The 14,929-nt window shown below is 34.8% G+C and overlaps 1 protein-coding gene across 1 annotated transcript in view; it reads left to right on the forward strand.

Moving 5' to 3' along the window:
* fam3c (FAM3 metabolism regulating signaling molecule C) overlaps positions 1 to 6,076 on the forward strand; it is a 32,738-nt gene extending 26,662 nt beyond the window's left edge. Inside the window, exons 7-10 of the mRNA XM_039761205.1 lie at positions 1,489 to 1,539; positions 1,613 to 1,697; positions 1,918 to 2,044; positions 3,627 to 6,076. Coding sequence (XP_039617139.1) covers positions 1,489 to 1,539; positions 1,613 to 1,697; positions 1,918 to 2,044; positions 3,627 to 3,716 — 353 coding nt within the window. The 3' untranslated portion in view covers positions 3,717 to 6,076. The remainder of the gene's footprint in view (positions 1 to 1,488; positions 1,540 to 1,612; positions 1,698 to 1,917; positions 2,045 to 3,626) is intronic.
* Positions 6,077 to 14,929: the final 8,853 nt, after the last annotated feature.

The raw sequence follows: 14,929 nt of genomic DNA on the forward strand, positions 1-14,929 counted from the left end.
GATGCACGAGACAGGGTATGTAGAAACTAATTATTTTGATTTCATCTCACATCCTAAAGACATGAATATTTGCATTTAAACAGGCCCTTTATTTTATGGTAAGCATGTCTCTTTTTTCCTTAGTGGTACACTAGTGTTCTTTCCATGTTTTTGTTCTTGTCCCGCATAGGCTGTGGTTTCATGAGATTCTATAAGGTAATAAATGGTTTTGAAAAATAATTGGAGCAAGTGTATTTATTAAACTGATGCTTCTGAGGCTCAGTCTCTTGGTGACCTGGGACTGAAAGAATGGGATAGTAAATGGACGAGAAGGTTGATTAAACTCTTAAAAATGAAATAAATAAAAAAAATCAAGATATATTCAAGACATAAATTGCTTGGCAAGAGAGTGCGTAGTTAAAATAATAAGAATAGTTAAATTTTGGTTAACATACATGGGTTAGTGCCTGTAGTAGCAGTGAGATACTGGACACATCAATTCAGGCGTTGAGAGGAGTAGAAAATGTTTCAGTCCATAGTTAACTTCAAGAAATACCTCTTTATCAATAGATTGGAAGCAGAATGTTATAAGCATATGACACCTATTCCATAGTTTGGGATTAAAACCTAAGTAAATGGTCAACCTGTTTTTTTTTAAATACTCCATCTTAAAATTTTATATAAAAAAATCTGTTACTAACCCTGTGTTTGTAGGACTAATGAAGAAAAAAAAATTCATATTTTTTTGTAGGAAGTAAGAACCAAAACTGAGTAAGCAGCAAACAATATGAAAATGTCCATGGAAAAAATCTGTTCACACATACTGCTTAATCTATATGTTGCTCACAATATCCCAAACATGTATTTTATCTAAAATATTGTTAAATTTCTTCTAGAAAATCATATTGTGAATGGCATCTTGCACTTTAAAAAAAAAACTGTTTTAGGAAGTAGATGGGTAGATATAATTGCATTTTCCTTTATAGTTAATATTATTTTATCTTCCCAGTTAACCTGTTTAAGGATTTCGGAATGTTAGGTTTATTTTATGATGTAATCCTAGTAATTTTACAGGTTATATTAAAGTTTTCTGTTTTTGTTCTTGTTCTTAAATTACCTTGTAAAGTTTAGGCACTAAGGCAAAGTATGTGATTTCAAATTAAGATCTATTGACTATCTTACTTTTCTGAAGATGTCATTGTCTTTGCTGTGGTGCACATAATAGGCTCCAAATGCAAAAGCACAGGCTAAAACTATAATTAGGGTTTCATAGTATTAACCAAAGAACAAAACAAAAAATCTAGCAACAAACGATGCCAATGTGCATTTTAACTGTACATTTTGTGTCTCAAATATAAATTGCTTGTTAATACTTGATCACTTATTTTTGGCTTGTGTTAACTGTAATGGACCCTCTGAATCTAGTCAATTATTTACATAGTTCTTCCCCTTGTTTTTCATTACTGTGAATAATACAGTTTTAACTTGGGAACATTTTTTTGTTTTAAGGCAAAACTGGAGACTTGATAGATACAAAATATTATGACATGTGGGCTGGAGGTAAGACTCTTTTAAATTAAAATGTTTTATTTGCCTGATATACTGGAGATTGTAATGAATATTTCCTCTGCAGATGTGAAGCCTTTAATTGAGTTCCTCAAGACAATAGAGGAAGGAACAATTGTATTAATTGCTACTTTTGATGATGGTGCTACTAAGTAAGTATATATGTTTAAATAGTAATTATTTACTAATTAAAAGTCTGGACTTTTTTAATATTTGGTTTTAAAAAAACATGCCCCATTTCTTCTAAAAAAATGTTTTTTTGTTTTTTTTAATGAATATAAGTATTTTGATGATAATTATAGAAATTGTTTTCTAATTGTTTATATTTGCTGCAGATTTTGAAATTAAGTATTTATTTGTTTATTTTTGCAGGCTAAATGATGAAGCAAGAAAGCTGTTAAGTGATTTAGGTAGTTCAAGTGTTAGCACTCTGGCCTTTCGGGACAATTGGATTTTTGTTGGAGGGAAAGGAATTAAAACAAAAAGCCCATTTGAACAGGTAAATTGTCTTCCAGAAATGTTTTAACAATTAAATGTTTTTAATTACCTTGGTTTAGGTGCCCCGGTAGTGGATGCCTTTAGCACATAGTGAAATAAAGGTCTTAGTTTTGATCAGTTAGAGAAACATAGTGAATTTAAAATCAGACGTTCCACCAATAATTAACATTTATTAATTACAGTTCAATTTGACATGGCCTTGCTAGAAAAAAAAGTTGGGTATAAAGTTGTATTAATTTTTAACAACTTCCCATATAAATATCCAAGACTTGCTGTTTCTTAAATTATGTCGGTCTTTTATTGTGTGATTATTAAAGGCATGTCCTTTATTCACAGTGAAAAAGTACAGAAATGTGCATCATGTAAAGAATATATTGTGCAACATTTATAACATCTCTCACAACGGTCTGATATTTAAAAGTAGTATAATCCCCTGTTTAACTCTATTTACATTGCATGGAAATTCATACTCTGTGTTTATGCATTGCAGTTCAGGGTGGCAGAGCTACTCTTAACACGTTCTTTTAATCTGGAGTTTGAGGTAGTTATTTGTGTGGAACCTCTGACATTGCATTCATTTATATGGCCAAACACAATTTGTCCAGCTACAAAAAAATATTTGAATTGCTTGCCTGTTAATAGTTTTACCTCTACCATTATATTGCTTCAATGAGTACCCAATTAAATTGTAAACATCTCTTTAATAATCTGCACAAACTAAGGAAATGCCTTTGTTAAGCCTTTTACTAACTCATGTATAGTACTTCCCTTCTTTCCACATCAGAATGCTTGTATAGAGTACTTAAAATATTCATCTTTTAAGCTTAACAGCCATTAACTTATTTTTAATGAGCATTTTTCATTTTTAAAAGTATATAATGTAAACTACTGCTTAAACTCATTTTACCAAGATATGTTTATTGTAGGTGTTGAGTACTCACCTTGATTGTGTGACTCTCAGAATGCCAATCAAAAGATGCAGGTTGGCAATTTAAAATGCCTTCCAGGGCAGAGAGGTTTATCCCAAAATGCATCATCCTCAGCTTAAACAATTATGTGCCCCACAAACTAGGAAATGTTCATTTTATATCTCTTACCCAACAAATGTCAGTTACTAGCATTTATCTACAGTGTGGTGATATATAGACTTGCCACAAATATTTTCTACTCAAAATCAAAACTCCTCGTGCGTGTAACTTTAGTCTGAAGCCAAAATCTTGAATTACTTTACTTTAATTGATCCATGACTAAAGAGGGTATGCTCAGCAGATTCATTTATAGCTCCTCTATGGCTACTTTTACTCATGTTATAATTCTCTTCTTCAAAAGGAATCTCACTAGCAGAGCAAAATAGTAAAGTGTTGACAGACCTTACCTGTGGCACTGTGTCAGTCAAATGGATTTTTTTTTTGTTTTTCTTTTCCCTGTAACATTGGTGTGGGGGATGATTTTTGGGCAAAATGAAAACCTCCATTTTTTTTTTTTCATTGTAGTTTGCTTATATGGTATTCCATTTTTTGTTGTGTTTTTTTTTTTTCAATTTGTAACAGATCATTTTGACTATTTTTTTTGTTTCTTTTCAGCATATTAAAAATAATAGAGACACTAATAAATATGAAGGCTGGCCAGAGGTTTTGGAAATGGAAGGTTGCATCCCTCAGAAACAAGACTAGAATTCTGGTGCAAGAATGTCAAATAGTGTGTGTGTTTGTGTATTTATATAAAAATCATCTAAGGACGTAGAGACAAAGTTTGTACAAACTAGTGTAGCAGGAAGTTAATATCAGTGCTGAAGATTCACTCTGTATGTTCTACAGGCATTAGCTTCTGAAAGAATTACTAATAGTAATTGTTTGAAGGCTTTTATTGTTTTTTTGTAACATTGTCAGTACATTCTTCTCAGCTGTTAGTTTTTGATTAAATGCAAAACTTTCATTATTCAAACACGGAATGATCGTACATGTAAATTCTCAAAACCAGTGCATCTTGTTAAACATCATTTATTAAAACATTTTGCTCTATTTGCACATCCATACATGTATATTTGGAATTGCAGTCACTTAATTTTATTTATAATTACTGTAGCAAAAAAGGTAAAAATTAATAATAAAAAAAAAACTAAGAGCAATCCCAACTTTAAGATATGTATATACTGTACTGTCTTGGGTATATTGCTGCAGGATTTACTTGAAAGCTAGAGAGTATATTGGTGACTGGTATGTAGGTATATTGTTTGTATTGAGTACCTAATTAAATTATCGTTAGGTTAGCTCTACAGTTTTCTTTTGGCAATAACACAATTGTATGTACATTCTGGCCAGAATCTGGTTTCAGACCTTAGTTTTATTAATATTAGAAGTGTTCATAGAGAGAGTTTGGAGGTTTATGTTCTGCTGAAAATTTTATTTCTATTTATTTTTTAACTTTCTAAGTTTTTTTTCATCACATTCTCAGAAGGTTAGATGAAAATACTAATCATTTTCATTTAGCAATTGTAATGTCTGTTCATGTTAATTAAAAACTTTTTTAAAGGAAAATTACACTTTTTTCAGTATTTTAATCAGTAAAGCAAATCAGCATATGGATAGATAATAATAAGTTCAAATTTTGTCACTGAACACTGATATTTGCTATTTGTTTAAAATATTTATATTTCTGTGTACAGTATGTACTTGCTCTTATTCTGTGTAAGGTGCTCTGTGTTCAGTAAGCCAGTTTTATGATAGAGTGCATGAGCCATTGATCATTTGATAACCACACCATTTATGACATACTGAAAGCTTGATTCAGTCTTCTCTAGTTTTGTATTATTAACAAATTTAAGTTGAAAAGAAAACCACAGCTAAAATGTATTTAAAAATTGATTTTCTGATCACTGAAAAACATCTGGATTTTGTTTTTGTTTTTTTTTTTTTCTTTTTTCTTACAAAATGTAATCTTAACAGTATATTAATCTTTAGATCAGCAATAATACTCTGTTTATTTCTGAGAGACCTACTCTGCTTCAGATATCTTTTATTTTTAAACTTGCAGTTAGGGCATTTGAAAGTTTATAAAAAATATTTTGTTAGAGTTCAATCAAATTACGGCTTTTCTGTCATTTCAACTGGAAAAATGCTTTTTCCTCCTTGTCACAATATCCTGCCATGTAGGTGACTGTTATAGAAACATGTATATTATAGCTGTATACTGTTTCTCCTCTCTGTCTTTAAGCTAGAATCGCTTATGATTAAAAGAAGTGCACCACATTAGTGTTTGGGATGTCTATTGCAAGGGGAAAAGCAGCTGTTACAATGCAAGTCATTTAAAATGCCTTTCATTCTCCAGGAAAACCAGCTTTCTTGAGAAAGTACTGAATACTTGCAAAATGTCTTTAATTTTGCATTCTATAATGTAAAGTGATTTGTTTCTTGCACTACCATTTGACAATAGTCCTATCAAAAATGTTTATTGGCAAAGGTCACTTTCTGTATGTATTCTTTTGTAACAATGCCTTAAATATTATTGTAATAGATACCAAAATAAATGAATCAAGGAAAAAAAATGAGGAAAAGGAATAATTATGTTAAGTTTCAGGCATCATAAAATTATAAAATCATTAAATTAGGTGAACATTTGCTTGAATTGAAACTGCTGCTTTAGAAGTTTTGCACCCCTGTGAATTGGCAAGCTGAAGAGCGACGGTAGCATTTTACTGCTTCTGCAGCCCTTACTTGACTTGTCTCATTCAGATTGTGAAATGTATGGTGGTATTTGAATCTTTCTAGGCCAGAAAATATTTTGTTTAAAATGACATGATTTCATGATCTATTTTAACATATATTTTGGTACATGTCGTTTTGTATATAAAGCTATGGTGCATTTTCATGAAATGCTGCTGTGGTACTGGAGACTCTGAACCTCTTAAGCCACAACTTAAATCTTTTCATTGCGTTGTCTCTACCTGTTCTGTTTTTCTTATGTATCCATCCTGTGTTGAGGCTAATACACCATAAAGTTATTGATAAAATTCAAGTTTTTTTTTTTTTTTAAACCTTTTTTGATCCAGTGGTTAATTGTCTTTGGCAAATCATGGAGGTGAATATAAATAAAATGCCAGGATGTTCAACCTAGTGCAATAAATAATTCAACTCTGTGGTCATTCGAGAATTTACTTTTATTTGTTTTTGAGTAAAGCCATGTCTATTCATCTTAGGAAAAACGGTCTCACAGTTAAATGCATTTGTATCCAAAGTTGGCTTTGTACAAGTTTAGCAAACACACAAATATGTAAACTATAGAACTTGCAAAGCACTTTTGGTAACGGAGGCGGTAATTTTAACAAGGTGAGTCAGTTGAACTCTTCATTTCGATGTTGTTAATAGTATAAGCATAAGTTAATTTTCTCTGCATAGCACATCCGGCGTGGCAGCTGTAGAACAGTATTCAACATGTTTAGGGTACAGTTAGCCAGTGTAAAACTCGTAATCGGCAAGTTTGCATTTGAGATTTTCTAACAAATGGGTTGGTTTCAGATTTAATTATGAAGGACAAAGCACTCAATAGTTTAACTAATTTATAAATACACTTTTCATAGTACAGTATTTCAACCTGCATTTGATGCATTGTAAATTTTTCAATGTGTTTGCTTGAAATTATAAATGCTCATTTTTAAATCCGCAGTTAGTGATGTGTTTTGGTGATACTCTATCCGTTCTGAAGGGAATTTGAAATTGTTTGATGTTTTTTTCCCTTTTTATTTACTTATTTCAAATTTAAGTGAAAATTACATTTCTACAGTTTGCAGATACCAAGATTTATTTTGAAAACATGTAATAATTGTGTGAATAACATTGTACAAAAGGGTGCTATGTAGCCTCTAACATAAAAAAGCAAGAATATGTTTAGACTTTAACCAAAGCTCTGTGGTGGCTGAAGAAGTAGAGCCATATCTGGTTTTACTTGACTGAAGGTGTTTTCAATGCTGTCTTATTTTTATGATCTAGAATGCTTTATTTTAGTTATTTTTTTAATTGAGAATTACCACCTGTATTTTCATATGACTTGGTTGCAAATTTTTGCTTCTTATAATGTAAAAAAAATGAATATGTAAATAAATTCTGTATATATACAATTGCTGGATTATGCTTATTTTGTGTCCATGGTATTAAATAGTTCATCTAATTCACATATTAGTTAATTTTACTATTACCATGCTTCTTTTAACTTCACCTGTTTGTTGTCTGGTACAAATCTTGTAATCGATATTTAACTCACTTCTTATTGTCCAAATGACTTGAAATTTTGCACACTTACTCACTTCCGATGACAAGACATGAATCAATAATCAGTTTCACTATTTGATCAATTAATCCATGTTGAAATGAAATTTTCATATGAAGAATATTTCAAGATTTCACCATTAGATGGCGCTAGTAACGGATAGAAATATTAAAGGAAGTGTTAAAATATAGATTACAAAATTATACTAAAACAAACCCAAGACTAAAAAGTTGAAAATATATACTTTTTCAAAAACCTTGCTTATATTAATTTAAAAAGTGTAATAAACAGTAAAAAAATAAGTCTCTCATACATCACTTGTAAAAATAAAAGCGTGGGCGCTTTTGCTAAGATTGCATTTTTTTGAATGTTGACACACTTTTATTTTACAAGTGATGTATGAGAGACTTATTTTTTTTTTTTACTTTTTAGTATGCTTTTTAACTTAATATAAGCATGGTTTTTAAAAAGTATTTTTTAATTTTAATCAAGTATGTTGTATCACTTCATCAAAAATGATGTCAAATGTCTTCTTCAGTGTTTGGCATTGGTAAGGCTATGCTTTGGTTTGGGTGCCAGGCCAACTCTTGGGAAAACTTAACTCCAAATCCCTCAAGGAATCCAGGTGATTGCTAACCTAGGAGGTGTATTTTATATTTTGGCAGTGTTCAGTACACAAGGTGCTGTACATGTGCCTGCAGACTGGTCAGAAGGCGTCCTGAAAATAGTTTATTGGCACAGTCCTCTGTAAGGTGGGTGGTGTTTAACAAAGTGATCAGCTACAAGAACTACACTCATGTACTCACTCTAGCTCGGGGTTCTCAAGCCTCCGGTCCTGGAGGGCTGCAGTGGCTGCAGGTTTCCAGTCTAGCCCAGTTCTTAATTAGTGACATGTTTAGGCTGCTAATTAACTTCTTTTGAATTAATTGTAATTGACTTGCTCTTGAAGACGCAGACCCCTTAATTGTTTGTTTTTTTCTTTAATTAGCAGCTAAACAATAACGAGATAATAAAATTATCCAAAACCTGACCAGCAAACTGCGTCCATCATACAATAACTGAAAATAAAGAAAGATGAAGGTCTCAGGAATGTTGATCTGTTCAGGTCCCCAAAACATTTTAACAGTGCTCTTAGAAAAGAGAAAATCAACAATTTCAGAAATGTCTGCTATTGCACAATGAGAGCAGCAACAAGCCATGGACTTAAAGAACGGGTTTAATTAACAACAAGAACCGGCGCCTCATTAAGCAACTGGTTGGAGTTGGAGGCCCTGACTTAGTTGGTTAATTGGTGAGTTAATTAGCAGCAAAAACAGGTCACTAATCAAAATAAGGGTTACAATGAAAACCTGCAGCCACTGTGGCCATCCAGGACTGGAGTTCAAGACCACTTCTCCAGTTTTGATGTTTTGTGGTCAATGTACTAATTAGGAAACATAATTGTTGCCATTATTTATTCTTAAATGGTGTGAGTGAATTTGTGCACTTTCCATCATTTTTAAACTATAGGCACTGGGGAGAGTAATGTATGGCACTTGGTTGCTCTGATTATGTGGGTCACTTTCAAAAATGGCACCTTTGAGAGTCTGAACTACAGACACACAATTGCTGGACATACATGCCATGAAGTATTAACAAGTAATGTTATGCCAGATTTGTAGTTTTTGTTTTCCATCATCCATTCCAAAAATGTTGAGAAAGTAGATATGCAAGTAAGAATTGCACATCATGTTCACGTGACTATATGGTTGATTAATAAATTATCAAGTAATGAGAATTTGAAAAATCTATATTTTTTGCAGTATTAACATTCATAGTTTGATGAGATAGGCTTCAGCTTCCCTGTGACTGTGTTCAGGATAAGTGGGTTTGGAAATTGCTGGATGAATGGCTATATCTTGGCGTACCTGAATTTTGTATAGTTTAAATGGGTATTATGTACAGAATTGTATTCTTAATTATAATGTATTTAAAAGATGCCTTGTTAGGTTGGTGGTGTAAATGTTTTGAAGATCGTAAACTGCATGCTCACAATCTATGGAGCCCAGATGTCGCCTTCCTAATGTAGGCTGAAGTCTAGCAACGCGTGAGCAGAGCTCATCTTGTGCTACGTGAACCCCTTTATTGTTGTTTTTTTATGTTATTGTTGCTGCTCATGTACCAGTGTGCCCTCGGTGGACTCTTTAAGTTCACCAACAGGGTAAACAGCTACCTCAAAAATGCTGAACTTAACTGTAGATTTATAAAATTACTGTGCCACTGTCCGCACAGCGTCCATAATGCTAACTGTGGATTTTGATTGAATGTTCTTTCCAGCACCTTGGTATAATCTTTCCTGTGAAAGCTGAGAAATGTTTTGAGCACCTTTTTAAAAGGCAATTTTAACCACAACATGTTAAAAATGTTGAGTACATTCAGCATCCTCCTCCAATGCTCTGTTCTCCACAAATTGGACCCAAACCTATCTGAGACACTTGGCAAGACTACCTATTGACGGTCTCCTTGGTAAAATGGGACATTTTCTGGCTTTTTCCTGAGTAGTGTGCTTAATGTCCTGCCCACCCATTTAAAAGGTTTACCGGTAGATCTGTGAAGACTCCTAAAACTTTTGTTCCACAGCCTCAAAATCTCATAACTACTAGGCTTTTTTTCCCATGCCCAAGGTGGCCACAGCCAACATTGCTGCCCAGGATATTTCTGGCAAATTGATAGACTGCCAGGCTAGTAGAGTCCAGATGGATTCCTCTTCTGACTTGACGTGGAGGGTCGTAGGGCTGCAACCTCCTTCTTCCAACATGAAAGTTGAATGCCTCCATGATATGTTAATTAAACTAGCCCACCAGGATGCTAAATTGGAGCTGCATTTTCATGGTTAGAACTTTTGAGATTGTCAGCTAAGGTCTCGCCTGTGATTAATATTGTCAGTTAAAATTGATCTGCTTATAGTTGCAATGATAAAAACAAAATTAAAAAGGTAGCCCATGTATGTAATGCAGGCCTTAATGTGCTAATTATCTGCTTGCCAGACTGGCTGAAATAGCTTAGAATTTAAGGAACAACATCAAATGATTTCTACAGTTCCTTATTTCTGCAATGGACAGCATTTATCTTTGTAGGGAACTTTTGTTAAATAAATGGGTTAAACGAATTGAAGATTTTTTTGTTTTGATTTTTTTTCGGGTAGATGAGTGTGTTTCGTGCATGCGGTTTCTTCCCTTGAAGGTTCATAGCAGTTGCCTCATATCTACAAGCAGTGCTATAAACAAAGGTTTACATTCATCTTGTAATTCATGTTCTGAATATACTAATTCCACATACAAATTAATTCTGTGTGGGAAGCAACCTACAGCCCTGAACAGGGACAGAGGTCATCCCTGAGTTAGTTTCCAATAATCAGATGGCCAAACTCCTGTCTTTGGGCTGTGGCCACATAGAACGTGCAGCTCCCACCCTGCCATGCTGGTGATGTACCTTTTCCATGTGGTAGTAAGTGAGTACATCATGTGGTCTTCTCTCGCACCTGATGAGTAGCTAAGATAGGCTGGAGGTCCATGTAACCCAGCATGAATTAATGGATGGAGAAAATCGGGGAAGCAATCCAACCCATTATTTCCTCTTTATTTTTTGTTTAGTTACAGTGGTGTGAAAAACTATTTGCCCCCTTCCTGATTTCTTATTCTTTTGCATGTTTGTCACACAAAATGTTTCTGATCATCAAACACATTTAACTATTAGTCAAATATAACACAAGTAAACACAAAATGCAGTTTTTAAATGATGGTTTTTATTATTTAGGGAGAAAAAAATCCAAACCTACATGGCCCTGTGTGAAAAAGTAATTGCCCCCTGAACCTAATAACTGGTTGGGCCACCCTTAGCAGCAATAACTGCAATCAAGCGTTTGTGATAACTTGCAATGAGTCTTTTACAGCGCTCTGGAGGAATTTTGGCCCACTCATCTTTGCAGAATTGTTGTAATTCAGCTTTATTTGAGGGTTTTCTAGCATGAACCGCCTTTTTAAGGTCATGCCATAGCATCTCAATTGGATTCAGGTCAGGACTTTGACTAGGCCACTCCAAAGTCTTCATTTTGTTTTTCTTCAGCCATTCAGAGGTGGATTTGCTGGTGTGTTTTGGGTCATTGTCCTGTTGCAGCACCCAAGATCGCTTCAGCTTGAGTTGACGAACAGATGGCGGACATTCTCCTTCAGGATTTTTGGTAGACAGTAGAATTCATGGTTCCATCTATCACAGCAAGCCTTCCAGGTCCTGAAGCAGCAAAACAACCCCAGACCATCACACTACCACCACCATATTTTACTGTTGGTATGATGTTCTTTTCTGAAATGCTGTGTTCCTTTTACGCCAGATGTAATGGGACATTTGCCTTCCAAAAGTTCAACTTTTGTCTCATCAGTCCACAAGGTATTTTCCCAAAAGTCTTGGCAATCATTGAGATGTTTCTTAGCAAAATTGAGACGAGCCCTAATGTTCTTTTGCTTAACAGTGGTTTGCGTCTTGGAAATCTGCCATGCAGGCCGTTTTTACCCAGTCTCTTTCTAATTGTGGAGTCGTGAACACTGACCTTAATTGAGCCAAGTGAGGCCTGCAATTCTTTAGACGTTGTCCTAGGGTCTTTTGTGACCTCTCAGATGAGTCGTCTCTGTGCTCTTGGGGTAATTTTGGTCGGCCGGCCACTCCTGGGAAGGTTCACCACTGTTCCATGTTTTTGCCATTTGTGGATAATGGCTCTCACTGTGGTTCGCTGGAGTCCCAAAGCTTTAGAAATGGCTTTATAACCTTTACCAGACTGATAGATCTCAATTACTTCTGTTCTCATTTGTTCCTGAATTTCTTTGGATCTTGGCATGATGTCTAGCTTTTGAGGTGCTTTTGGTCTACTTCTCTGTGTCAGGCAGCTCCTATTTAAGTGATTTCTTGATTGAAACAGGTGTGGCAGTAATCAGGCCTGGGGTGGCTACGTAAATTGAACTCAGGTGTGATACACCACAGTTAGGTTATTTTTTAACAAGGGGGCAATTACTTTTTCACAAAGGGCCATGTAGGTTTGGATTTTTTTTCTCCCTAAATAATAAAAGCCATCATTTAAAAACTGCATTTTGTGTTTACTTGTATTATATTTGACTAATGGTTAAATGTGTTTGATGATCAGAAACATTTTGTGTGACAAACATGCAAAAGAATAAGAAATCAGGAAGGGGGCAAATAGTTTTTCACACCACTGTATGTGCTGCTTCATTTATTTTACGTTACTGACCACCCTGCTAAGGACCCACTCCACTGTGCCACTTGTTCAGCACACACTCCTGTATACTTACAGTATTATTACTTTTGGAAATGCTCCTCTTGTCTATTTGTCATGATTTTCCTTTATCTTGTCATTTTCTAACCTGCTTAGTTCTGAAAGGGGTTGTTGCAGTCTTCTAGTGCCTATCCCAGCCAGCACAGGACGCGAGGCAGGAACAAACCCTGGACAGGATGCCAGACTTACACACACACACACAGGCCAATGTAGACTCGCCAATCCACCTAACCTGCATGTCTTTCAATGGTGGTGCTGGGGGCAGGAGAACCCATGCAGACCTGGAGAGAACATGCAATCTCCATGCAGGAAGGACCAGAGAGGCAAAGTCTGGTCTCCTTATGTGAAGCAGCTGCGCTACCAATAACCCCCTTTCATTTATCTATTATCACGTCTTCCTGAAGGTGTTGCAAAACCCCTTAAGATTTTGTGCCATACTACATGAAGACTGATTTGAAAAACTGGCTAAATTGCTTTGTCTTGGACTGATGTTCCATCTAGGATTGGTTTCTGCCTTGTGTCCAAAGTTGTGGATCCCTCAGGTGGGGTGAGGGTTTGTATTGGGGAAAAAAAATGCTGACTACTTCCATACTGAATGAAGAATTTGTTTCATACAGCTCTCTCCAAACAGAAAATGGACAACGGTGACTGTCATCCATTAAAGATGGCTAATCATTTCTAAGCAGAAGGTGGCACTGATCTTCTAAGATATGGTGGTCCATATTAAACAGACCTAGTGACCGGGAATAGGGGCTGGGCTATGCTGTTTTATCACATGTAATTCTAGCACATTTTCTGCTGCAATCATTTTACATGTCTTTGAAATCCCCAACAAAAGACCCACTCCAAAAATGTGTAACCTGCTTATCCTGCTCAAGGTCATGAGGAATTACTACTTAAGACAAATAAGAACATAAAAAAAAATAAATCAATGTGTCTGTCTGGCAGGGAGTGTGGCCTAGTGGTTAAGGCTTTGGACTTCAAACCTTGTGATTGTGGCTTCAGATCTCACTGCTAACACTCTGTGACCATAAGCAAGTCACTTCACCTGGCTGAGCTTCAGTTGGAAACATGCGCAAAAAAAAATGTAACCAGTTGTAACTGAAATGTTTGGGGCCGTGGCCAAATAAGATATGATGATATCTGTTTGTCATTATCAAAGTGGCAGTGGATTTTCACTGGGAACACTGATTTCAACTAATATTCTGTTAATGTGCACTATGGGCTCATGAACCACTCTAAATTGGCCCAGTATTCCTATAATTGAAGGGCAGAAGTAGTTGAATCCATTTACACATTTGGAATGTAATCTGTTGTTTTATTTTAGTATTCTACACATTACTAATTATCATGAATTGTAAAATATTCATGAATGCATTCAGACTGCTTGAAGCACTAATTGTGCTGTTACTGTTCTTCACCATTCACTGAGCGCCTAGTCTCAATGCTGTGGTCCCAGCCATTGCCTGCGTCTCCCTTGCTTGTACAGTAGGTGGCACTAATGCACCCTCCTAGGAGGCAGCCACTCTCTCTGCACTCTCCTAGGATGGACTAATATGATTTCGGTAAACCTGTTTAAAAAGAGAACTTGTGGTATGTTTCATAAGTTTGTTACTTTTCACAAATCACTTCTCTACGCTCACAAAGAAAATGTGACTGACGGTGGCACCTTGAGGAGGAAACACTGCCACTTCACATAAGCACCAAGCTTCCGACTAACATTTTTCAAGTGACTCACAGTACAATTTTTGTTTTCTTCAATTCTTTTTTATTTTACAAAATAAATAATCCAAAAATATATGTTGCTATTTTTCCACACTTTTGTGTGTAAATAATACACAATAGTGTAAAAAAAAAAAAAAAAAAAAACTTTATAGAGTACTATTAAATCTCTGAGAACATGAAATTAAGCATAGTAAGCACAGTTCCACAGAAATGTAAAATACAAATGACATTTCTCAATATAAACACTTCAATTTAGCATACTCTGATTTTTTTGTACAAAAAAAAAGTTATTTTCAAAAAATAAGTGAAAGGTATGTAATACAAAAGTTCAGAATACTGAGGACAAACAGACAATTGAAGGGTTTGGTTTTGCACCCAACTCCTTCACTATATTTTTGTACACATTATTTGCATAATTTAAATATTTACAGACTATAAACAAAGGTGTATAGATAGTATTAGAAGTACAACATTTCTGCCTTCTTTCCTCTCCGTTAAGTTTATTCGATCCATTTACTTCTTCTTGTCTACCTTTGATGGCTGTGCACACACAAATTCTGCAGTTGTTCTATGAAA

The sequence above is a fragment of the Polypterus senegalus genome, chromosome 8 (assembly GCF_016835505.1).
Source record: "Polypterus senegalus isolate Bchr_013 chromosome 8, ASM1683550v1, whole genome shotgun sequence".
In the NCBI taxonomy this organism is placed as follows: Eukaryota; Metazoa; Chordata; class Cladistia; order Polypteriformes; family Polypteridae; genus Polypterus; species Polypterus senegalus.